Source organism: Daphnia pulicaria, chromosome 4 (genome assembly GCF_021234035.1).
Source record: "Daphnia pulicaria isolate SC F1-1A chromosome 4, SC_F0-13Bv2, whole genome shotgun sequence".
Taxonomy (NCBI): domain Eukaryota; kingdom Metazoa; phylum Arthropoda; class Branchiopoda; order Diplostraca; family Daphniidae; genus Daphnia; species Daphnia pulicaria.
Window position 1 is genome coordinate 2357579 of NC_060916.1, and position 25336 is coordinate 2382914.

General features: G+C 45.4%; 1 protein-coding gene across 4 annotated transcripts; it reads right to left on the reverse strand.

Annotated features, from left to right (window-relative positions):
• Positions 1-792: 792 nt before the first annotated feature.
• LOC124336009 lies at positions 793-23490 on the reverse strand. 4 transcript variants are annotated; one of them, XM_046789566.1, is made up of 25 exons: positions 23409-23490; positions 23186-23341; positions 20086-20161; positions 19615-19981; positions 19332-19471; positions 17873-18033; positions 17267-17487; positions 16293-16451; positions 14747-15611; positions 13814-14114; positions 12596-12712; positions 10688-10917; positions 8933-9208; positions 6029-6414; positions 5549-5781; positions 5211-5391; positions 4928-5072; positions 4634-4773; positions 4379-4540; positions 4058-4302; positions 3292-3516; positions 3056-3220; positions 2828-2970; positions 2422-2759; positions 793-2358 (listed from the first exon to the last, which is right to left on the reverse strand). In XM_046789566.1, exons 4-25 carry the CDS (start codon positions 19666-19668, stop codon positions 1840-1842), a joined length of 5406 nt encoding a protein of 1801 aa, XP_046645522.1. In that variant the 5' UTR covers positions 19669-19981; positions 20086-20161; positions 23186-23341; positions 23409-23490; the 3' UTR covers positions 793-1839. The 4 variants fall into 4 exon arrangements, with proteins under 4 accessions (XP_046645522.1, XP_046645524.1, XP_046645523.1 ...); XM_046789568.1 differs by having other exon boundaries at positions 12596-12643; positions 23186-23484; XM_046789567.1 differs by having other exon boundaries at positions 6056-6414; positions 23186-23484.
• Positions 23491-25336: the final 1846 nt, after the last annotated feature.

Consider the following 25336-nt stretch of genomic DNA (forward strand, 5'->3'; position numbering starts at 1 on the left):
AACAGCAAATTTATATGTGTAGGATCTGATCCGGATTCTAATCAACAGCCAGGATCAGCCGGGATTTCGAGGTTAGCTAAGTTAGCTAATCAACATCTGTTAATAGATGTTTTTGATTAGCTAATCGAGATCTGTTTAAAGAATTTTTTGATTAGCCAATGCATTCGCTAATCCGGTGTATTTTAGCGAATGCACTCGCTAGCCTAATTGAGATTTAAAATATCTTGTGTAGCACCTGGCTATTATTAAAAGATAAGTTCAGTCATAAATAGATATAGATAACATCCCATGCAGTTTGGGAAATTTGGAATTACGTATTACTGTTATGTAATTATTTGTTTTGTGACGAATGGTGTTGGACAAACAAAAAGTTGATTCAGGGAATAAAACAACAAAACGTCCGAAATCAGGAAGAAAACCCACGGACTTCTTCCTTTATCAACTTTATGCGCTTTTTATCTTATGTAATGGTCGATTTCGACCTCGTTACTGTCATATTTTTGAACGTATAATTTCCCCTCCATTTTGCCGGTGAAAATGAATTTAGATTATTCGCATCTGAATCGTCTAAAAAAAATATACACGAATAATGTTCACGAAAATCTCATGTTTTAAGTTAGGTAAAATTAGAAATTATTTTGCCTTGCTAGATTCTTATTTTTTTAAATTAAATTAATTATAATGCCCAGTTGACTGTATCCTGATCGATTTGTTTTCCAAATATATTGAAATTCCAGCTGATATTACATAATAACTTCAACCAAGAAAATGAAGTTAAGTGTGTTTGATAGATTCATCTGTTTTTATTTCAGTCACAACGTGTCTTTTATATCTTCAACACAAACGGAGGAGCGAGGAGCCATTTATAGAAACCAGTGAATCGATAATGTTTCAATAATTCTACACAGGTATACACTTAGTTTTCTTGTTTAATGTTCTGGTTAGAAATCTCTGGAAATAGATTATAAGTAAATAATAATACTATCAATTTGTGTACCTCTCTCATTTTCTTCTTAAATATTCTTATTTTGTCTGCTCTCCTGACTGTCGATTTTCTGACGATGACGATGTATATATAATACGACACCCAATCAAATAAATTGAAGTAATAGCGAAAGTTGTTGTAGTAAATCATTAACATGATTTTCCGCGGTGCGCTCGTCATTTTTTTACGGGGTTAGGGTCCACATCAATAAATAATTAAATAATATTGAAAATTTCAATCAGAACAGAAGGGACATTATTAGCATCATCGGTATTGTTGGAGTTAAATAATATCATCATTGTTTTTGTTTTTTGAAATTTTTGGTTCCACAAAAGATGAGGAATGACATCGAAGAGGACGACAGTGAATAAAGTCGATCATGATGAGGTTCATATGAAAAATTGGGGGAGCGATGGCGCAGGAAAAAAGGGAGAGAGATGAAAAAGAAGCCGAAGAAGATTGGTCAATAATGGAATGGGAGTTTGTGACAGACGTGCATACAGAAACTCTCACGACAAGGCTGAAACACTCACGAACGATAGACATTTTTTCTTTGGTTTTCAAATTAAATTTTTTTTTTCAACGCTGATTGTCCAGAATGATGACCGACTCTCTAAACGCCATCGAAAAAATAGAATTAGAATATTAATTATAGTCAACTGAGAAAAGGAAAAAAGGAGAATTCGAATCAGTCCTGATGTAATATGAGCTGTATAGTTGATACCAGATACTGTATATCAATATATAGTATAGCAATAATAAATATAAATCTATTTCTGTTTTTAATAATAATAGAGTATTCTTTTGTAGGTATTTTTTTTTTCTTTGAGAATATTAAGGGTCATGGGCTGTTTTCAAAGTCCGTAGTCGAAGGAATCCCATTCAGAAAAGCGTGAATCCTGTTTCTGGAGACGTTGCTGACAGGCCTCCAGGTAGGAATCTTGAATGCGGTACATGCCGGAATTGGCCTGGAACATGAGCGTTTCCAGGATGCGCTCGTTTTTGATGGCCTTGCTGGGCAGGACGATTTTGATGAGATCTTGAGGTGAAATTCGGTAGAGACGGAGGTCTCGCGTCAATCGTTCCATGGTGCAACGGAACTCGATTTTAGCGTCGACCCGCGAAGCCGCTCCTCGAGTGCGGATCTTGTGCTTGGCCCAGACGAGCATAGCCTCGAATTTGCGGACTTCCGGCACTTCCAGGTTGCGCGCCATAATCATTTGGACGATGGACTCGGAGAGCGACAGGAAATCGGGGCACTGGAACACCTGATAGGCCCGGGTCTCGATGAAGAGCAGGATCATGTTGACCAACTCGGAAGCGCTGGTGTAGCGCCAATAATAATTCTCTAATAGGCACAACATGCTACAAACCTGGAAATCCAAACATTTCCCCAATTAATTAATTTTCAAATTATTAAATGACTCAGGACGGACCACTTCGATTCTTAAGAACTGTTTGGCGTGATGAAAGCAAGCTTGGAGTAATTCGGGTAGATCGTAATGTTCGGCCGCGCAGATGAGTCCTGGAATGTTGTTGCAGGTGCACGGACAGGAGCCGGTATGCAAGTAGTCGAGGAGTAGCCGGAATGTTTCGGCGTCGAATTCAATAATGGCGAATTCCGTTTGAGCCAATTTGGAGCGATCAACTTTCTGGACGTCGGCGCAAACGCTCAGTCGGGGTACGGCCAAACTGTTATTGCTACTTCCAGCAGCTGCCGCAGCCCGGTCGGCAGCTGAACCCCGTTCACCACGCCCTTCTCTGCCCATTTTGGCTGTTAATGAAATTTTAGACATTTAAAATGATTATTCGTCATCATGAATAATTAATAAGGTCTCTTACTGCAATCTTGGGAACTGGTCCACTTTTTGTCATCGACCGTTAGCCGGTCTTGTTTCTTGCTACTCCGGCCCCAGCCGGCCGTCAGATTACCCAATCGTGAAAAGGCTCGCATCACCGACGGGCTACTGGGAACGCTTTTCGGTCTGTTGATAACATTAATTTGATATTAGAGTAGGCTATAAACTTGCTTTTCTAACAAAAAAGAACAAACAACTTTTAAAAACATACCTGGGCGATTCGATATCAGGCACTTGAAGGAAATTGGACGACTTGTGACGCTGCTGGCCACCTGGACTGTGAAGTGTAGGGGCGGCTCTGGCCAGCAACTCGGCAACTGGAACCTGTGGAGATCCGAAACCTGTGCAGATTCCGTACAGCATCTCCTGGAACACTCTGGATAGCAAAATCAAAGGCCCGAATTTTATGTAAAGTCTTCCGCAAATGATTTATGGATGTAAATTTACCGACTACGGACGCCTAGGATGGCTCGAACGCCGTAGAGTTTCAGTTTGGTTTTACCCTGTCCGACCAGGAAACTGACGTCGAAAAGCACCGAAGGCGGGTCCAAATTGAGGAACACTTTGGCAAAGTCTTTGGCCAATTGGTCGTAACCCTCGAATTGATCGCGCACTGAATCCAATAGCGGGCTAGACGGCCGCATGTGACCAATTGGACGCCACGAACCTCGCCTGCACATGACAAGACAGAAAGAAAGAAAAAAAAAAACACAATTTTAATGACACGCCATCATTTTTCTTCACCATGGGAAATAACTGACTGCACACGAGGACCAGGACACAACCCACCCACCCATGGATCCGTAGTGATTCTCAATATCGATCGTGTAATTCAGTTTGGTTTGCCTTGGCTCCAGTCCAGCGCTTTGTACAAGATACCAAACAGAGAATGAACGAAGCTGGACTAGATATTCGCCATCAACCAGCCAGCGGATAACAATGGAAGTCCATCGATCGCCGAGAATCAAAGGACCCGGGGTAGGAATTTAGATCGAAATCGACTGAAAGATTTATGAAATGAAGACACGGGAAATTGGCCGTCGACGTTACCAACTCGATTTTGTGATTCTCATTAACAATTGGAGCGGCGGACGGATCGCATTAGACAATTTTGGACGGCCGGATCGAATTATATGTATGACCTTGTTAAGTTAATCAAATGATTCGGTTCTTTTTTAAAACATTTAGCTTCAACGATATATAGGGCGCGGACCTGTACGGTTTGGGTATCTGTCCAGTTTCGGCGTGATTCTGCAAGTTGGCCACGATATCCTCCAGCATTTGACTGCGGGTACGTTCCTGCATCCTGGCAAACTTGGGAGCCGAATAAGAAGCCCGTTCGCCATTGACGATTTTGGTGAGCATCCACTCACGAAAGAGGACGCCATTGTGGAAGGTCGACTGCTCCCACAGGTAGGGCTTGTAGGCTCCAACTTCGTCACGGGTCACGACCGATACCTGACAAAAAGAAAAGAAAATCCGTCAATAAATCCATCCATCCGCCCATAAACAATTGATGACAAAATTGTTTTACTTCGTATCGGGTGGGTTTCCTGCGCGATTTCGGCGACACCTGGACAAGGATGAACGTGTGCAGAAAATGGGATTTGATGCAGGCCGGCGAGAAATCGGTTGTGTTGGACTCTAGGAAAACGACGCAGACGATATCGTTGCCAACGTGCCGTTTCCTTTGCAACTAAAAAATAAAAATAAGTAAAACAAAAATTAATTTCCTGCGAATTCGGGGTGGGTGAACTTATCCGCAAGGGGTATTAGGATCTCTGTGTACCTTCTGAGGATCGTTTTTCTCGTAGGGTAAGAGGGTGGAGACGTGAAACATAATCTCGATGCCACGCCAGTGAGTGTACACAGAATAGAGACCCGTCAAGTCGTGGACCGTGTCCAGTCCGCCTTTGTACTTGTCGAAACCTGAAACGACAACCCCCCGAAAATAAAATAAAAAAAGAAAATCGAACGATGAACGGGATAAACTTTCCCTCCTTCCAAGTTGTCAACGACAACAGTGTCCGTCAATGGAACACTATAATCTAAATACAAATGTTGGCGGACGGGTGGTGGATACCTTTCAGCCGCACTTTGTCGCCGATAATTTGAAGGAACTCGTCAAACAGGGGACTGTGTTCGTTGTTGTCCAGGATTTCCTCCTCGGTGTACTGGCCATCTTTGACGTAGATGACGCCCACCTTCAGTTCGGATTTGATGAAGACCTGTGGGGGGTGCGAGCGGGAAAATATCGACCGTTGTTCATGTGACATGACACAATAAAGGACACGATGTTTGACAAAAGCGCAGGAAAACTCGAGTTAGTATATCAATGGAGACGGTTATGTAATCAAGTTGTTGACCTGATCGAGTTTGAGGAGTTCCTCGGGCGTGTCGGGCAGCTGGCCAAGAATCAATGGCGGATTCAGATTGATCTCTTTGCCCAGAGAGCGGACGACTTCTTCGCGATTGTAGCGGTCGGCGAAGACGCAAGAAGCCGGGATCAGTCCGTGAACTGTGTAGCTGATGGCCCGTACCAGGATCCTATCAGGAGACAATCAAGCAATTAAGGAGCCTTCAAAAGCTGCCCTCATCTTCGCTCCCCCCATCCGCCGCAAAAGCGGAAGGAGAAGATAAGAAAAACCAATAAAAACAAAAATCTCTGCGACGGGTGGGCTCCTGTCGAGTCCAGAGGACGGACCTGAATTGATCACGTCCGTTGATAATCTCCTGTTTGAGGCTGAGCACGACCGGACCGAGATCCTCGTCGTTGGAGAAGTAGTTCCAGTGCTCGGTCCCGTAAAAGTAACGCTCGTACGTCTCCTGTTCCACCGAAGTCAATTCGAATGTGCCCGCACGATCGAACTGCTCCTCGATGGCCGTTTTGCGACGGGCTTGCAGCTCGTGGATTTCCGGCAAACTGGTAGAACTCACCTACAACAACAACAAAAAATAAATACAAAACGCAATTTTTTGTTAACTAAATCAAACGAAACTGGCAGGTTCATTGGCGTGCAGCAAATCATAAATTTTAAAAATAAATCAAACCAATCATTTTGAGCAAATTGCAAGAAGAGGGCGCAAAAAAATTATAACGAAAGCGATTGGTTTGTTGTTTTGATCTCAGTCAATGTTCTTTTTCGTGTTTAAAAACAGATTGGGGGGCGTCATCTACGGGTACTTGAATATGTTGATGAACTAGCTGAACTTTTCGGCCGGAGCGATCCGATGGGCCGGCGCCAATCGAGTCGGTCGAGGTGAAGACGGAAGCGACTCCGTTGGCGTGCCGCTGGTTCAGCTGCTGGCCGCTGCTGCTGCAGCCACCGTCGAAACTATCCGTCTGGATTCCCGTTCCGTTGTCGTTCTCCTCCCTTTCCTTCTCTCCTTCCTCCTCTTCGTCGTCGTCTTCGTCCTCGTCGTCCGACGGGCTGTTGGAATCCTCCTGACTTCCTTCCTCCTGGATGCCGTGATTGCGCCGACGGCCGGCCCTTCCGCTTTGACGCGAACATTCGATCCAGTAGCCCGGGGTGGGCGTGAAATTGTGAGGATATCCGTCGCAGAATTCATCTAATATTCACCACCCCCCACCCAGACAGACAGACAAAAAGCAACGATCAATTAGAAATCAAGTGATTAGAGAGGAGGAATCGCGTGGAGAGCGAGAGAAAGAGAGACAAAAGTTGACAAATTAAATCCGGATGAGAAGTTTTGGATTCACAAGTTTGCCAGAGTTCGAGATGAGGAGGGAGCCATCGCCCAAGAGTTGGAAACATGTTGACGCAATCGATTTGAAATCAATCCGTCCCAAGTAAGAGAGAGGAACGTAGGCGAGCGGATGGGGAGGAGGAGGAGAAAAGGTCCCCGGCGAAAGGTCAATAGTCGGTCCGCACTGAATCTCCCAGGACGGAAGAAGAAGAAGAAGAAAAAACGGGACACGATTACCTACTCGTATTTCAGTCGACAAGTTTCCAGTACTTGACGCCCGGAGTAAGTGGCTGGCCGTTTTCAACTTGTGCCGGCTCTTTTGCTATTAATCGGGTCACTACTATACACACTCGCAGCAGCAGTAGCCCGATTCCCAGTGTCTACACATCCCCATCGTGTTCAAATAGGAATTTTTGACTAGCTCGATATCCCGGCACGTGTATCAGAGATTCTCCGGATGACGGGGAATCACTTATTCACTTCAAAATGGCTGACTGTGTGGAGACAAAATCCTCGTCTATTGATGCGGGGAAAAGCAGGTACACATCCATCCGACGAGCCTACAATCCACTGTATAGGTGAGCGCTAGCTAAAATTCATTATTCATGGGGCTCCGGGACGGCCACATGGAGAGAGTTCCTTCCACCTATTCTTGTCAACCATTTGACACAAGGACGGGCAGTGTGTATAGACCGCAGGAAGAAGAGAGGAATATACATATATTCATTTGCCACCAGCCCTGGCACTATACATACGGCTCTGCGCAGCTTGTTCCAGTCGGCTGGCCGGGGCGCAAATCTGATCAGATAGAGTGGAGGAGGAACAAGAACGAGCACTTTTTTATTTTGTTGAAAGGAGGGCAGCACACACACGCCAACATGGCCGGACCAGCAGCATCAACTCTTTAATTCATAGTGTCTAGAATAAATGCGGATGGAAAATGCACACACACACACACACATAGAGGGATTGGGACGTGAAAATAAAGTGGGCGGTTCAACCGACGCAGTACTGCGTGACTGCTTACATCTTCCCAACAAGATCCACGTTCAATTCTCTCTCTCTCCATCCCCACATGTGTGTGTCCCATTCCATTCTTTAGCCTCATGTCTCCATGTGAATGTCTGCATTACAAATGACGTCTGACTGCCTATCTCGGCAAGTTTCTTCTTCTTCCTCTCTCTCTCCCTTTTTTTCTCATTCCTAGCTAGTTTTGCTCCCGCCAGTACTTCATACCTAACCACCGGATGATATCGATCCAGCGGGAGGCGTTCGGCAATGGTGGGAGAGAGAAACTAGCTGCTCTCTACAGAGCGACTAGCTAAGACTGCTGTGTGTGCTTGTGCTTGTGCTGGCTGTCGTCATTCATCGGCTTTAGATCCTTGTGGTGCCTTATATAGCCCTCGCTAATATCTGTGTGTGTGTTCTCTAATATGCTGGGCCCCCACTGGTATTACGTCGCATTCCAGTCTACAACGAAGCTAGGGAGCCCTTATTATTTAAGTCTACAACATAATACAGCCTTGATTGTTTTCTCTTTTTCTAGGCCGCACTCGAGCAATAAAACAACAAGCAAAGATGGTACACGCATACATGTGTGTGTGTGTGTGTGCGCTCATGATAAATATTAGCGAGCAGCTAGATAGCTATCATCCTGTATACGTTTAGTATATAGATTGCCAGTGTATACATGGTTGGATCCTGTCCGGAAGACTTTGGAGCTTTTCATTCCGGTACCACCCTCCTTCTCATCATCAGCTTACTGCCATATAATATAGTAATATCGACGTAGAAGCTCTGGCCCTTATATATATGCGTCGTATACTACACAGAGCAGAGAAAAAAGGAGGGAAGGAGCGATCAGGATTTTCCGCTTCGCCTAACTGAAGTCATCCAATTTCAGGACCAAAAAAGAAAAAAACAAAAATGGATGGATAGAGAAAGAGAAAAAAAGGAAGTAGACTGTCGGTACTGTTGGGTAAATAAGCAGCGCTGTACAGAAAGAAAGAAAAAGGAGCAAGCGGAATATTATACTCCCCCTGAATAAAAAAGAAGAAAAGAAAAGAAAGAAAAAAGGGAGAAGTGAGATGATTACACGGACCGGGCCCAAGCACTTCTCTACTTCCTTCTTCCGACATTTCCGGCTTGCGCATTTCCATCCGCCCCGATCTATGGGGCTGCATATCAAATGCTTCAAAAAGTTAATCATAGGGAGGAAGCAGGCGGAATATCGAAAGCATCAACAAGTCAATTGAGGACCCGCCGAGTGGCAGGAGAAGGAGGCTCGTTGCGAGTTATTAACGGACGAAAGCCAAAAAATAAATAAGAAGGGAGGATCCGGGCCGGGCCGGGTGGAGGAGGCCCCCTATATGCAAAATACCTGAACAGGCTTGAGGCGGAAGTGGAAAGATGAGTGTGGTGCTGCTCTTGCGGCGGGCGACGGCACAGCCGAGCGATTGCGGCTTGAAGCTCCTGAGTTGTTGCATGAAATCGGACGACTCCATCAGAGCCACGTCGGCAAAGTGCAGGTCGCAGAAGATCTGGTTCTTGAAGCGACGGGCACGCTTCTGGCTGGGACCCGTCAGGTTGACGCCGCAGGCGTTACAGCGCAGGCATTCCTCGTGGTAAATGTTGTTGTCGTAGACACTCGACGGCTCTGCATAATCCACAAAACAACGGCGCCAACCAAAACAACTTATAAAATTTTTCTTCCGGCGGATGTGGGGAAACAAAACAAACACAATTTTATTTTTAGAAAATGAATGAACCACTTATAACTAGAGGAATTCACCGCTATGAAATAAGTTGAGGTCGCTCAAGAAATGGGAGACCGAACGCGGACGCATCCGGTCGCACTCACGGTCGGCTCGATACTACTACTCTCTCGGTGCGCACTGGCGCTCTATAGGGACCCGCACATAGACTCTCTCTCTCTCTCTCTCTCTCTCTCTAGGCACACTCTTACATACTGGCGTAAGTCAACTGCTGTTGCTAACCATCCTGACTCTCATCCATCCATCCAGCCAAAGAATAGCCTCTCCGCACAGCTGTGTATAGATTCTTTTTCTATAGAGTGCTGATGCTGTCCTCCCTTCAGGGTCTCTCTCTCTCTCTTCTATAGACACAAATGCCAACGTTTTGCCTTTCTCTCGTCTCTTTTGTATTCTTTTGCCGACCTCAAAGACTGATGATTACACACACACACACGGTCAACTCTCCACGGGGCCCACCCGCCCATGGAAAACTTTTTTCCTCTCCATCCCGAGCTATATTCAATGAGAGAGAGACAACAAGCTGTCAGCCCTTCATAGAGAATCAACGAGCGAGAAAAACGGACGATATTGTAATCGAATAACCCCGAAAAAATTTTTGGGATTTCTGCTCCAAAGATAATTGGATAGTATTTTCTATTTGAAAATGATTTGACAAGTTTATTTACACATCGGGCTCTATAAGAAGAAAAAAAAAAGCCTTTGTTTTGTTTTTTCACGATCTTCAATAGAGCTCCGTAAAAAAGACACTTTGATTTACTACGAGGCTCTGGCTATATAGCTATACATATGTAAGTCTATATATCTTTCTCTACTGGTATTGATTTATTTTAACCCCCATAAAAAAGGGATAAAGTATGGAAGTTGCCGCCGCCTTTGAAGGTTTTCCTCCATCCCCCCTCCCTTCTTCGTGAGTGTTATAACCGCATATTCTGCACGACATATTCCTTTTTGCCATGAAAGGATCGAGCCCCGGAGCGCGTGGGCGAATGGATAGGAACTCTTTTAAAAAAAGAAGAAGAAGAAGAGAGTCTCTGACGATGCTTTTTTCGGCTTATTGTGTCCAAAGTGTGTGTGCCGAAACGGCCCGAGTCACACTTAGTCGAATCCTTCCCATAACTGTCGGCGTTGCTATTAACAAGAGAGAAAAAGAAAACCCGGGCGTCGTCTCGCAACCCAATTCCTTTGCCCCCCCCCCTTTATCTTCTTTCTCTGTGTGCTTTTCCATCAATTGATTCAATTATCAACCCCAGCGGTTATAATGATGACTGGTTACGTTGGCCCCCCTTTTCTTGGCGTAGTAGTAGTTTGGTGAAATTAAGTGATTGTACGAGATATATTATTAATTATAGATGTATATATACCTGTTTGGGTGGACGTGTCGTAAAAGGCGGCCGTGGTTTCGACGGTCATGGTGGCGACGGTGCCGTCGCTGATCTGGGCGCAGGAATCGCGACGTCCGCGCGTCTTCGTCAATTCCTCCGACTGGGTCGACTGGCGGCGGAAGTTGCGGCAGCGCATCATCTCCTCGGTCGTCGACTGGCGCCGGAAGCCGCGAGCGATCAGGATCTCCTCGGTCGTCGTCGATTGTCTCCTAAAGATATTTTTGGACGAGCCGGTCAGTGTGACGTCATCAGTCCATCAACATTGAACGGCCGCAATATATAACAGTAGTTGAACAAGAGTTATTTATAGGATAGCAACTTTCTGATCTAAGCGACCACTTGATGGCTATACAAGATAAGTGACTTATATTTCATTAGCTTTTGTCTAGAAATAAAAAAAAAAGGGACGCCGTCCATCCGCCGTACGCCTGTCAAATTAAGCATTCCGTTGGGGTACATGGCCAACGGACCAGAAGAAAAGAAAAGAACTCTTGACTGGTGATGAAGAACGACAGACAGGGAGAAGGAAGAATAGAAGAGTTCCATCAATCCAGCGACGACTGTATTATTTAACTCACGTCTAGTGGGAAATTAAAAAGGAATCTGACTCGTGAATATTTCACAGTTCCACTTTTCGGCCAGTGGAGAAAGAAGAAGTCGTGATGGATGGAGATCTCCATTGTTTACCGACGAATTGATGGAAAGGACATTTTTTTTTTGTCCTTTCAAATGATTTTGTTCGCCGAATCGACAATTCCAACTTTTGATTGCAATCCTGAATAATGCATTTCCAAAATGTCCCGACGCAATGGAAAAGTCCTTGGGAACACGTTAATAACTTTTCTTTTCTTTTTTCTTTTTTTCTAAATATCGACCAAACTTTGATTTTCTCCGTTGGCCTTTTCAGCATTCGGAGCGTCGCCCTTTTTTGGGTGATTGTGATTGACGCCGTGTCGACACCATTGTTGGCATAGTCCCCCTACCCCTCCCTACTCCTTCGCTTTTTTGTAAGAGGTGAACAAGTACGTCTTAAACGCTTTTCCTGTTATAGATGGGCTGGTTCACTCACTCGGAACGAAAAGTGGAATTTATCCATCTATCCAATTCGGCGAGCGGAGGCACTGGATAAAAAAGGGGAGGGAATGTTGGATCGTTATTTACGAGGTTACAAGTGGCTCCGGCTCTTTTGTCGTCCTCTTACGTCACTGGGGTTAGTGATCCCCGAGAACTGTTGTGTAGATATAAATACAGTTATATTCAGAAACCCTGCTGGTGTTCAACTGTGAAATAGATAATATCAACGTACATAGGAGAGGTGGTGGCTTATCTCAATCCACTATAAATATAATTCGAATGACGCGCGGAGAAAAGCGCGAAAAAAAAATAGAAATTCGTGCGCCGTCTAGAATTCATTCCAATTAAGCTTCACAACTTTTGATGATGAGTGGGAGAGATGATGACACGCAGATATTTCTCGCCTCGAAAGCGTTGAGGATTTAGAAAGAAAACCAAAACGGAAAAGTCAACCTGATGCCGCCTCTCCCGTGTCACGCTCCCCAACGCCGATCAATAAAATTGCCGTGTCTATACACGCTGTGTATAGTGTGTAATGGGTAGAGCCGTGTAGCCTATACACACACACACACACACCATATATCATGTGTTGCTCATTAAAATCCCTCACCTCCTGGTTTCTGCTATACACACGGCGAATGATATCAAAGCCTAGCGGGTCTATATCCATGACGTAAACGGTTAAACGAATGTCGAATTTAATACCCCCTGTAGGATACGACGACTATACATGCATCGTATTCTCGAAATTGATTTGAAGCTGTCAATTTGTTTGACTAGAAATAACAAATGAAAATAAATAGGAATTTTTACCTGAGACTGGGCTCTTTTGGCGACGGCTCCCTGGAGCTGCAAGTCGAGCTGCTCTCCGAACGACATGGTTTAGATGTAGAAGTTGTCGTTGCTTTGGAACCTCGTCTGCTTCGACATCTATATATGTACACACACACACACGCACACACACACGCATGGCCCGACAAACAGACACACACAACAAACAGTCAGGAGGGAAATCGACATCCACAAGCGAAGGCACATCGAATAGAGAGAGAGAGAGAGAAAAAGAAATTTGTCCGAGAGAAGATAAGAAATAAGTAAATAAATCCAGTGAATAAATCCGAAATCAAACGGAAATAAAAAGTATAAGACACACACAACGAGAGACGACCATTGCGCTATAGTTTGGTGCTGAAGTAATTAATCAGCTAAAAAATATATGTACAAGTCGTATCTAATTTGATATCAATACGTGTGCAGCGAAACGAGGAGAAAACAAAAATAACACATCACACTGAAAAAGGAGGGTCCAGATAAAAAAACAAAACTCTTTTGTTTGTACACGGTCTAGATTTGCTCCGGGACCGCGTTGATTGAATTTCGCAGAAGAAGAATAAAAAAAAATAAAAATAAAAATGGGAGAAAATCTAATTTTCTTTGATACGACAAGTCAATATGGAAAATCGTCAAACAATATATCAATCCCAGTTACAATTTTTTTGGAAACCAATTTCTTTAGGCACGGCCTCCTATCGCCCCCCGACTGTGGATCGTTGCGAGAAAATGTACATTTAAAAATCTCAAATCAAGTACTATCGACACACTAGAGTGCCGATATCTGCGTGTGGCAGAGGAGAAAAAGAAGGCGGGAATGTATTGATCGTTCACAGGATCGATCGTCCTACAAACTCCACAAAGAAAAGTGAAGAGGAAAAAAAGAAAGAAAAAAAAGAGCGTGCGAACAAACTTAATCAAATCATCGATAGTGATAGGCTATGAAAAGATTTCCTGGCACGACGACGACGGTAGGAATCTCTCGCGGATTTTGGGGGGGAATTTTATATTTTATATTTTTCAAACGAGGCCGGCCCAATTCAATCATTTTAAGAAAATGGGGAGGAAACCGGAAGTAAATCGATTAAAATGACCGGAAAGAATTACGTATAAAATTGTGGAAAAACGAAAGGAAATAAGAAGAGATATAAAACAATCGGACGGAAATCAAATAAAAATGGAGAGAAAGAAAATACTCACTTGAAGATGTCTTCGGTAGTGGTGGATTGGCGGCGGATGCGACTGCCCCGAGGCGATGTTCCATCTCCTCCGCATTCGCCGTCCGGGCTGAGGTGAGGGCGCGAGTCTCGACGGCCACGCAATTTGGATGTGCTGCCCAACAGGCCGGCCCCGCCGCTCAGCGCTTCTTCGGCCGCCGAGTCGGGCGACAGCGAGTCGCGGTGAGTCTGCAGAGCGGCCATTAGAGTGGCAGCCGGAGGCGCATCGGGCGATAAAAACGGGCGGGAACCTCTTCGGCCCGTTTTACCACCAATCGGAATACCTGTTGAATTTTTTTCCGGCCAGCCGGAAGAGAAAATGAGCAAAAGTAATCAATATCGGACGTTCCGCCAACAACCCAGCACGGCTGACACATTTCAATAAAAACTTGGATCTTCTTTACGATCGGGATTTTCTTTTCTTTGGCGTGAAAGGCACAACATATTACGTCATCAGTCTAGCTTTTATACAAGTGCGGTTGCGCGGAAGCTGGATAGCGCGAGGAGTTAAAGTCGCTGATTTTTCAATGAAGAAATGAGAGCCAGCTGGCGGTCGATCCTGAAATTACGTTAAGGTGTTGACGTTCGTGGTCCCGCACTGTGTACTATACACAGACACAACGTGCAGGGTTGTCGCTAGTCCTAATTGGTCATATGCTTTTGAGAGCTTTTGACGCGGGCGGGAGACACTCGACGGAATGACGGACCCAACACTTGAAAAATCCTTCTGGACAAACCCACTCGACTTTTGACGCTCTTCTTTGTAAGGGACCGCCTACACACACACACTTGTCCTTTTTTGAAAGCGCTAATGGCTTCCGGAAGGAAGAGAGGGGGGCGGAGGAGGTCAAAGGTTACTCCGGGACCATTTTCACGAACCCATTATCGACCGCCGCTTGAATAATTCGGAGCTTACCTTCGTCTAAAGTGGTCGACTGTCTGCGGAGTCTGGGTAGGCGCCCGGATGTGGAAGGACTGCTGGAACAAGGCCGTTCGGGCGAAGAGGACGGCCTGGATCGCCGGCGATGTCGGCTGACTCCCAACGTGGCCAGTTCGACGACGACGGGAGTGGAGACGATGGGAGCGTTGATGGACGTCGTGCTCTCGGTGGATGGAGCGCTGGTCAGGAGGATCGGTTTGACGAAATGCTCCTCAGGAGCCACGACAAGCGGACAGGATGAAGACGGGCCGGACTGCGGGTTGGCGGCGCTGTTGAGCATCGATCCAGCGCCGCTACCAAACGGACTGGTGCTTCTTCCTTCGGGACTCGGCGGAATGCTGGTGGCGCTGAAGATGGGGCAGAGGCTGTGATCCGGCGACGTCCCGCAATTGGCCGTCGTCGTCGTGACCAGCTGGCACCGCGGAGAAGTGGGCAACGAGCCCTGAACGGGACTCAGTTGGCGAGGTGACGACGGCGAGCCATGGCCTTGCCTTCCGCTTCCGTAATAATTCGATCCGCCGACGTTGGCCGAGGACGTCACCACAACCGTCGTGGTCGACGGGAACGTCGGACTGACGGGCGCCAGACCCAAGCCGCTGGGTGAAGTGGCCACAGTCGAAGTTCCAGCCACCGATCCAGCCGAAGAGTGTTGAGAAATGCTTCCACCTCCGCCAGACCTCGATCCAGCGCTGTTCCTGGCCAGCGGTGAAATACCGGAACAACGACGCCGCGATAGGAAACCAATGGAGTCGTGACGCTCTTTCAAGCGCTCCCGCAACGCTTGGCTGAGTTCCACCGTTTGAGTGGGCAGATTCCCATCCACCGACTGCCTCTGAATGCCCTACATCCGTCCGGAAAAGAAAAAAAAAAACATGTTACACAAAAGGAAGAAAAGGAGAAAAACCGGAATCGATGAGCATCATCATCCGTGTTCCATTTCCATCGTCTAAAATACAACAAAAAAAGACAACGCGAATAAAACAAAAAAATGGATGGAAACGGACGAGGACTTTTGATCCGCTATTTTAGATTAAGTTGCACTTTGATGTGTGTGTGTGTGTACTATACAAAACCGTTGGGATCGCGTATGTGCGTCATCGTCCTCCCAACCGCCGCCCACACACACACAGACACACACTCTGATTTCATCGATTTTTGTTTTTGGGGATTCTTTTCTTTTAGAGAGAGAGCGAAAGTACAGCAGTTTTTCTTCTTTGTCTCTTTTGTCAAACTCTCTCTGCCAGCCAGCCAGCCCAGGATGTATGTATATGTACTCAATGGCTCCTGCTGCTCCTGTCGTTTCCTTTTCTGCAATGGACCAAATAAACTACCGGGGAAAAAAAAATCTCCCTCCTTTTCTTTAGATATTCATATCGATATGTATGCATGTATATACAGTGTATCGACAGGAGCGGCCATTTCCGCAGGATGCGTGTAAATAGGACGAGATCGATTTCTCTTCCTTTTCTGTATAAAAAGAACAAAAATTTGAATGACAATAAAAAGAGGAAAATATTCTTACCGCTGTGCTATCCGTCCGGCTGATGCCGGGAGTTCCGGCCGGTAAGGAACTGTCACGATCCCGTCTAGACATTAAAAACTGGAACTTGCTAATGTCCAAACCGACCGAACTTCCGGATACGGATCCGCCAGACCCAACGCCAGAATCTCTCCTTCCTCCCTAATAAAATTATTAAAAAATTTTCTTACTTTTTAAAAAACATAAACTGAGAGCCTCTAAACATTTCAAGGAAAATAAAAATAAAAATAAAATGGGGAAGATGATTGGGCCCTTTTTTCCGTGAGAGTTGTGGAAATCGAATGCCTGGCAAACCGGAATAATGTGTATATGAGCTGCTGCTCTCTCTCTCGTGCGCTCACTGCCATCACATCCAGCCATCCAGAGACGAGTGAGGAGGAATATAGGGCCAAGGTAGTTTAGACTTTTGAGTGTGTCACGGTTCGATACGTCAACCAATCTATCCAGCCGTTATTATACATGTATAGCGTTTGGCGCCGTTTTAGATCTCTTCAGGGAATATTACGGAGGGGGTACACACCCCAGTAAAAAAGAAAAAGGTGGCGAATGTTACGGATGAGGCTGATAGGAAAAAAACGGTAAGAAGATGAGGAGGTGGAGCTATAAAACATTTTTCTCTTCTTTTTTTTTTCTCCCGATGATGACGGAAATGATGAAATGTGTGTGCCAAAAAAGAAGATGGGAGAGAAAAGAAAAACTCTTTTGATGTCCTAATAACGACCAGTCCCGGGACTTGTGTAGGTGGAGAAAGGCTGATGTTATCGACCAGTTAGTCGTCGTCGTTCGTTCGTTCAATCTGCCAATCAATACCAATGGATTTGAATCTCGGAATCTCCTCATTATTTTCGGGGGAGACTCTTTTTCAATCAGTCCGGAAGGCAAGTTCATATCCCAGTTGTTGACATTTTGATTTGATTTTTTTCAAAAAAAGAAAAAGAAAAAGAAAGAAAAAGTACCGATCGTTTTGGGAAGGCTGCCGTCATGGATTCCCTCCTTTTACGCAATTTGTCGCCGTCGATGCTGGTGGAATGGGCGGCGGCCGAGCTGGACGATGGGCCGCTAGTCGTCGACGATTGACGCCGGATCCACGGCAAATTGCCAAAGGCCATATCGACAAGAGATTCACGCCGGCCCGTAGCGGCCCGCGATCTTGAATTGTTTCCCGAGCCGATCCCACCTGTAAAAAAAAGTAAAAATGAAATAAATTAAAAATTTCCCTTTATTTTTTTCCCGCCCATTTGGTGTAGATGGGGCAAACGAATGGGGGGTGAGGAGCTGGCGTGTGCATGCGCTCCTGCACCGAGTTGAGGATTATTGAGCGAGTCTTTTCGGCGGAGGAGACGGAGGAGGAAGGTGGCCCGTGGGGTTGCTGGCACTCTCTTGATAAAGATACAAAAGGCGCAGTGAAAACTCGAGTGTGGTCTTTGCCATAGCTCTCACCCCCCTCCTCCTCCTCAAGTTCTCTGGGGCTGGTTGGCCTTAACCACCGGGATTCTTAGTTATCGATCAGGGCCCGTCGGCTGCAAGGAGAAAAACTATACAAGCAAGAAACAACTACACACCTTGAGATGCTGATGGGACCGACGTGTTGTTGTGATGACCCGCGTTCGACTTGTCCTTGCTGCCCCACAGCAAGTCCGTGATCTGGGCCAGCGATGACCGTCTCCGTCCGCCATCACGTCCGCCACCGGCCGATCCGGGCGGGGAAGTTTCGCGTACCGTCCTAATACCAAAAATTCAAATTCAAATCAATTTGACTAGGGGTGGGAGAGGAATGATGGGCAGCCTGGGGGAGATTTAATTACACCGACGGATTTCCGACCTAGAAAACTCGGTCGACTCAACACACACACACACACGGCCAGAAATTTCAATTTTTTTTTCTTCTCCCTGTGAACATTTTCGCTGATTGAATGAAACGCGTTTGAGAGAGAGTTAATGAGGAGCGAAGCATCTCTGAGGATTCGAACCGGGCAAGCGAATGAACAAAAAAAAAAAGCTTTCCTTATTTAATTTTCAATAATTGGATGACTTTCACGACATTTCCTCACCAACGTGTAAACATTGGAGGCGACACACACGTTTTTTCCTATTCGAACATTGAGAAAAACAAAATTACGGTGACGTCAGCAAATGTGATTGATCCCATTCATCAGTTGGGGGGTTTATACACTGCGAACATAAATTACGTAACCTATCGGCTTTTTCGGAAATTGCCCCCGGGGACGTAATATTTATTGGCTTCTTCGTTTCCTCTCCCCCCTCCACCTCTTACCCACTTGTGTACAGCAGCAGCAGCTTCCATTCAAGAAGACCTGGGAAAATTCATTCAACCTGCCAGCAGTCCCATCTAAACAAATACACACACTCTATGCAAAATACTCTACAACACAAATCTCTGACGTCATAATGAATGGCGTTTCCATCGCAAAAGGTTACAGGCCTCCCCCACGGAAAGATAATTGCAACTCTCAAAGGGAGTTGAAGCTCAAAAAAAAAAGGTTCAATTAAGTATAGAACTAACTCTGTTTGTCCACGAAAATAGTCTAACGAATTTAGTTTGAAAACTTGGGCGGAGAATTGGATCAGAACACGGGAACGTTGGGTTCTCTCCTGTGTGTGTGCGTGGCCAGCTGGCGACTCTTATTTATCCCGACTATACAGAAGACACGCAATGTATACTGTGATACACACACACATACACAGCCTACGTGACTAATCAACTGAATTCGACGTACAACAACCCTGCTGATGCATTGTGTAAACACACACACACACACAGCACAAAAGCGGAAAAAAATCCTCCTCCTACACACCTTATCCGAGCTGGGCTATACACCCCCGCAACTACAACTACAAGACGGACAAAAAGGAAAACTTTTTTCTTGCTGTTTGACACGACTAAACAATCTGCGATTCCTTCAAGTTGAACTTGACGTCACATCTATTTGAATTCCCGGGTCGAATTGAAATGGTTGCAAGGCCTAAAAAAGATTTATTGGCGGATTTTTTTTTAATTACCTGGGCGGGCTGACGGCTCTGAATTGAGTGGCGGAATCGCGACGGCCGAGCCTGGTACGTAAGGCCGTCAGGGCATTGGGTCCTTCGAAGTCACGCAAGAGCTCATCGATACCGTTGCCGCCTTGCCAAACAAGTCCCACCTGTGCGAAAGAAGAAACGACATTGTCAATACTACTACGACGACCACTGGGAATGAAAAGATAAATTTTTTTTCTTTTTTTTCTGGGCCGGAAGTTCATCGAGTTCAATGCCCAAAGGGGGAGCTGGATTGTTCATTATTTACCTGGTGGGTCAAGATGGGCAGATTGCAGACAAAGCAGACCACCTGCGAAGACATGATTGGCCGGAGGGAGGAAACTGCGTGAGGCCGATCAAAAAAACACGCTCACACACAACACAACTGGATCGATTCTCACGAACACAATTTTTCAGCAAGATTTCTCATATGCGGAGGCATCCGGATGAAAACAAATTTCCCGGGGAGCAGCAGCCCCGCAAAAAGAAAATTTCGGGTGAAACACACACACACACACACACACTGGATGAACGATGGTGTGCAGCTCCTGTTGAATGGGGAAAACAAGGAAAAAGCAACTGGTCTCTGCGGTGCGCAGACCAATCCGGCGGATGAAATTGATTTTTTCCGGAGTCTCTACACACACACACACACAAGGAGAAGGAAACACACACATATTAGACGGATGCACACATTCAAATGGCTATACGAAATAGGTCAAGAGACTATACTACTCACGCTGTACACCAAAGTGTCCCGATGAAACCTGTAGATATTCCAAGGCCTCCCAAATTTGGTTTTATCCAACCAGGACCTAAAAAACGGACAAAGAAAATGATAAATATCAACGACAATCACGAAATAAAAATAACAAGAAAAATTCGTTCGTTTTTTCAGTGGTGGTTATTTGGGACTTGGGAGGGTTTGTGCAGTAACTGCGCTTGAGCGGGACTCGCTTGGCGCAGGTCCCGTTTTCTCTAGCTCCTTTTCGTCCAGCCATCCGTTTTCTATCGGTTTTTGTCTCGTCCTAGTTTTCATTCATTCTCTCTCTCTCTTCCTATTTCCCCGTTTTCGCTTTCTTGTGTCCTTTCTCTCTCTCTCTGCAGCGGGGGGAGCTACAGGTGTTGCGCCACCAAATCAATACCGCACACACCGAAACTTGCTCTTCCCGGTACATCTTCGCATCTATCTATCTAGTATCTATACGGTACGTTCCATCTATTAAATGAATCCTCTATAATAACGTCATTTATATGCCAGGAGAGATATCCATCGAAACAATAAGTTTGACAAAATAACAAATCGGGTTGGGGGAGAGAGAGAAACCGGGGCGGGGTCTACACGATGATTCGACGTTAATGTAACGATCGAATTGTCTAATGTGATGGTCTCATTACGAGATTGGGTCGTCCCCATCGATCATTTCCCCCCCCCCACCCGCCAGAGAGAGAGAAAAGAACCAGCAGGCACATTCCACATCACTAGGCTATTCTTTTATCCTCAATTTGTCTGCTGGCCTCTCTCATTTGTCCGTTCTGTCCCGCGTTTATTAGTAAATAGGTTTTTTTTTGTTTTCAAATAAAACAGGAGAAGAAGAGAAGAGAGAGAGCGAAAGCCCTTCAACAGGTGCATCTATAGTTCTCTGTTGTAGCACCTTTGCTCTGTCTTTTCGTTTCCTCACGACACTCGTGTGCACACAGTGGAGCGCAGGCGCCGTCCGAAAAAACGGGAGGGCGACACTCCATTCAACTTTCGGCTGCTGTCCGACCAAACAGACAAACGATCATCATCGATCAAGGAAATAAAGAAACAAAAAAAACAAAAAACGAAATCCATAGAAACACGAGCGACTTGAAACAAACTAATAAAAAACGTGTGTGGATGGATGGAGTGATTCCCGATGCGCCCCCCTTTTTTTCTTTCGTTTTCAACAAAAATCTTTCGGTGAAGAGCGGAGGCGACCGGAGGCCCGGCGCTAATCATATTGACTTTCAATTTAGCGTTTAGCAGCTGCTACACGCAGCCAACCACTATATAGGAAAGACCCACTGAACCTTCTTCTTCTTCTTTTTCCAAAAGACAAAGACTTTCGCCTTCTGGCCTTCTCCTCCGGCCCTCTCTCTGTGTGTTTTCATGGCAAACAGAAAACAGAAGGTCCTGCTGCTCCTATATGCTCTTATGTGTGTGTCGTCTTAGACTTTTAGGAGCAAGGAGGGGGGACAAAAAGGGTAGAAAAAATTGTTTTGATTGGCTCCTCTGTGTATATATGCTGTGCGGTGTGTGGCCATAGGATTCACTCCTGAGCTTCTCCTGATGCCTGGCTCCTAATGGAGAGACCTGAGGGGCGGGCGACTGATGGGGAGGTGGTCCCATTTTTTTTCTCCACCCGTTTATACATGAATAAGGAAGAGAGGCGAACTAAGATGAAAACAAAATCGTGAAAAATAAAAAAATAAAAAAGAAGAAGGTACACAGGAGGAGGAGGAGGGGGAAAAAAAAGTAGGAGCGGATGAGATGAGGAGGGGAAGGAAGAATCGATCAGAGAGAGGTTAGGTTGAAGTTGCCATGGCAACGCAAAGGTATAAAGCTGACGTCAGCAGAAAGACTCGCAAGGCAAGTAGGCAAAAACAGGAGGGGGGAAAAGGAAAAGCGGAAGTTGAAGAACACAAGGATCTATAGGGGAGAGAAGAATAGGAACAACAGGAGCACTGTAGCAGCAAGGAGCTCTCTCTCTCTATACAAACTCTGCCAGGAGGAGGAGGAGGGGTTTAGGAGCTCATTCAGCCGTCCGTAGGATCTCTCTCTTGGACCAAGGATTGAAAAGAAAACTCTCTCTGTGCAAACAGAATCAGAAAAGGAAATAAAAAAGCTGCGAGCAACAGGTGGGAGTCCACCTCCTCCGCCGTTTTTATTTCCTTCCGTACACACACACACACCAACCTGCTGCTCCTTACATACTGGCCCTCCTTCACGCTGCATCGTACACACCAAGCATCAGTTCTAGTGTACAACTCTCCTTTTCTTCCTCGCAACTAGTGTATAGTCTCTGCAGCGAATAATATCGATCCTGAAGTAGGAAAGAAAAAAAAGAGGAAGGGCTGCAGCCAGGAGCGGGACCCTCCCCTCCTTTTCGCGTCGTCTCAGACCCTTTCACGCTGGCAGACACACAAAATGGACTCGGATGGATGTAGCCACCGACGACGACGACGACGACGCCGTCGTCGATGTATGCGCTCCTGCTGCTCCTTTCGGATTTCTCTCTCTCTGGACGGAATTGATTTTCGGATGCCTGGCTCCTAGCTCCTAGTTGGACCTTGTGTGTGTATTTGAGTTTCAGCTCTCTCCCGGTTTCCCTCGCTCTCAATCTCTCTTTTGCTACAAGTTTCTAATTCGTTCAGCACCTCGGATCTCCCGATGCTTTGAAGTGTTCCGGCACCCGCACGACTACTAGGAGCCAGCAGATAGATGATACACTAGTACTACTACGTCTAGTAAGACTAGATGGTATAACATCAAATGAATCGAGATGCTCAATCCCCGCAGATTTAATTAAACCGGTCCATCCAACGTCTCTACATCTACACGGATGGATGGATCACACACACACACACACACAGTAGACCAGATGGAATATCGAATTATCTAGTAGATTGATAAGATTTTTGAGCTCCGGATTGGTCCCATTCGTTCATGCGTAACAAAATTGTCTTCTATTGATCCTGCATTATATATCCTTTTGGGGTAGGGAGGGGAGGAACAAGTTGAAACCGGACAAAACGATTTATTTGTCCGGCTGTAGAAACACACACACACAAAATGGGTTACTAAATTTACTCACCGCGTGAAACTTGGGGCGTGAATAAATCGTTTCCTCTTTACGTCCCGCTGAGAGCCGTCAATCGCAACGAGCCGCTGGTGCCGAAGGCGGATCATCCAAAATGCGGATCAACTGCTGCGACGACGGATGATCCATTGAGTGGCTCCTTTTCTCCAACTGGCGGATGAAATAGAATTTGTGTTTTTTTTCTGTTACTATCGGCACAATTTGTTCACGAAATTACAGGCCAATAAGAAACAACAAAAAATTCGAGCAGACGGAAGAGCGGAGTAGAGAAATCGCTGTTGAGCGACCGACGACTGACGGGAGCAGTGTGTGCGGGCACCGGTTGCATTCTCTCTCCTTTATATCAACCGGGAAAGGCGGACTGGCAAGGAGGGGAGGAGAAAACAGGAGCGGAAGAGAAGGTTGGGTGTATATAGCGCGACGGCCGGATCGTCGAAGCCCCGCCCACTTGAAGCTTCCTCTCCCCCCCAAAAAGACGTTGGAAAAAGCCCGAAGAAAAAAAAACTCGTGCAGATGAGGGAAAGATGAAACAAAATTGACGTCATTTGACATGGCACAAAAGTTCAACCAACTGTTATCATTCGCTCCATTTTGTTGGGGGAGATGCGGAAGTGCGGAATGCTTCCCCAAAAAACGGGTCTACTAAGACGTGGGTTGTCCCACAACATCCGCATTATTCACCAATATCCATCGACAGCTATTCGATTGCAATCAGGGTGGGTTAAACAGTTTTACATAAATGGACAGTACGTGCTAGATCTATAGATTGAGAAAGGAAATAACAACCGTTATAAAGCTATAGAAGAGGTTGAAATGGAACGGGTTGGATTGCTGGTTATATATCCCGGTGCCAAGAAGTACTACGTACCGGAGTGGTGCGTGCGGGAGTGTGTGTGTGTGGATGAATAAGAGAGAAGATAAAGAGGTTCGAGGACGGGCTGGAGTGAGGATATAGAGTCAAAGGGAGAGAACGAGGCGGAATAAGTAATTTTAGAATCCCCATTCATCATTCATTCCTTTTTGCACATGGCCAACACTAGAGAGAGAGAGGATTTGTATCTCCACACGTCAAAATGGTGGGGAAACACCCGCGTGACGTCCGTTGGATGACTTTTAAATGAGCTGTTGACGCAACGCTCAATCGCAAAACGTACAGATTTCACACACACACACACACACACACAATTTTGACATTTTTCAATTGAAATGTTTTTTGCTTACATTTTAACCGATTTTAACGGTGCAAATCGAATGCGATGGGAACAGCCAGGCCAAGGAACTTCTTTTGTCTTCAATCCAAAAATGGCGGATGTGTTGTGAAAAAAGCCACGTGACCGAGAACAATCAACACAATCACGAGGTATCGCCATTTCAAAAGTTAAATTGACGAGAACAAAAACTGCGACCATGCCAGAGCGAGAAAATGGTCAGACTGAATTCTGCTGACCTCGTGTAAAACAAAATGGAGGAAAGGGGTTGAGAAAATTAAGGGGGAAGGGGGAGAAAAGCGCCACCGGTAGTTGGGGGAGGGGAAACAAACGAATATTCTAAAAAAGGAAATATGCAAATATTATGTAAATAATTGTGTTTATTTCAAGACTCGTGAAATTGATTGACGTCATGGATAAAACAGTGGCGTCTACCTTTTTGAGATTTCTAAGGTATTCTGATGACGCGTTTTAGGCAAAATGTTCAACGTGAAAACCTTTTTATTTTTAGTTACCACAAAAGGTTTCCAGAGTTACATCGTTTGCTTGACAAATCTCGTGTCTTTTTCTGACGTTAGGCACTATAACAAGGGTTGCATGTTCCTAAATTTAGGTACATCTGCCGATCTGCGAACACGTTCTTGGAATGGAAATTATTTTTGTACATTACCCTGGCAGCGTCGTCACTAAAATTAAATTTCAAAGTTTTACAGATTTATAGATATACCAAAATATTCTCATTTTTTGATCAGGTGGGTTTAATCTCTTTCGTCTCAATCCTTTTAACACACTTTAATCACAAAATACATTTTTAAAGTTTACTGAATAAAGTTATATGAGTATATTTTTAAATTCCCAATTGAACAGCAACCGAATGGTTTTTGGCGCTTCTGTGAAGTGCGGGGTAGCAAAATTTCGCCCAATAAATAGCCAAATC

Bases quoted from the DNA above. Each gene is read 5' to 3' on its own strand.
- LOC124336009 (XM_046789566.1), bottom strand. From the start codon at position 19,668: ATGTCTTCGCAGGTGGTCTGCTTTGTCTGCAATCTGCCCATCTTGACC. The intron at 18,034-19,331 runs GTAATTAAAAAA...TTTTGGTATTAG, and splicing joins AGAGCCGTCAGCCCGCCCAG to GACGGTACGCGAAACTTCCC. The intron at 16,452-17,266 runs GTACTTTTTCTT...TAATTTTATTAG, and splicing joins CAGCCTTCCCAAAACGATCG to GGAGGAAGGAGAGATTCTGG.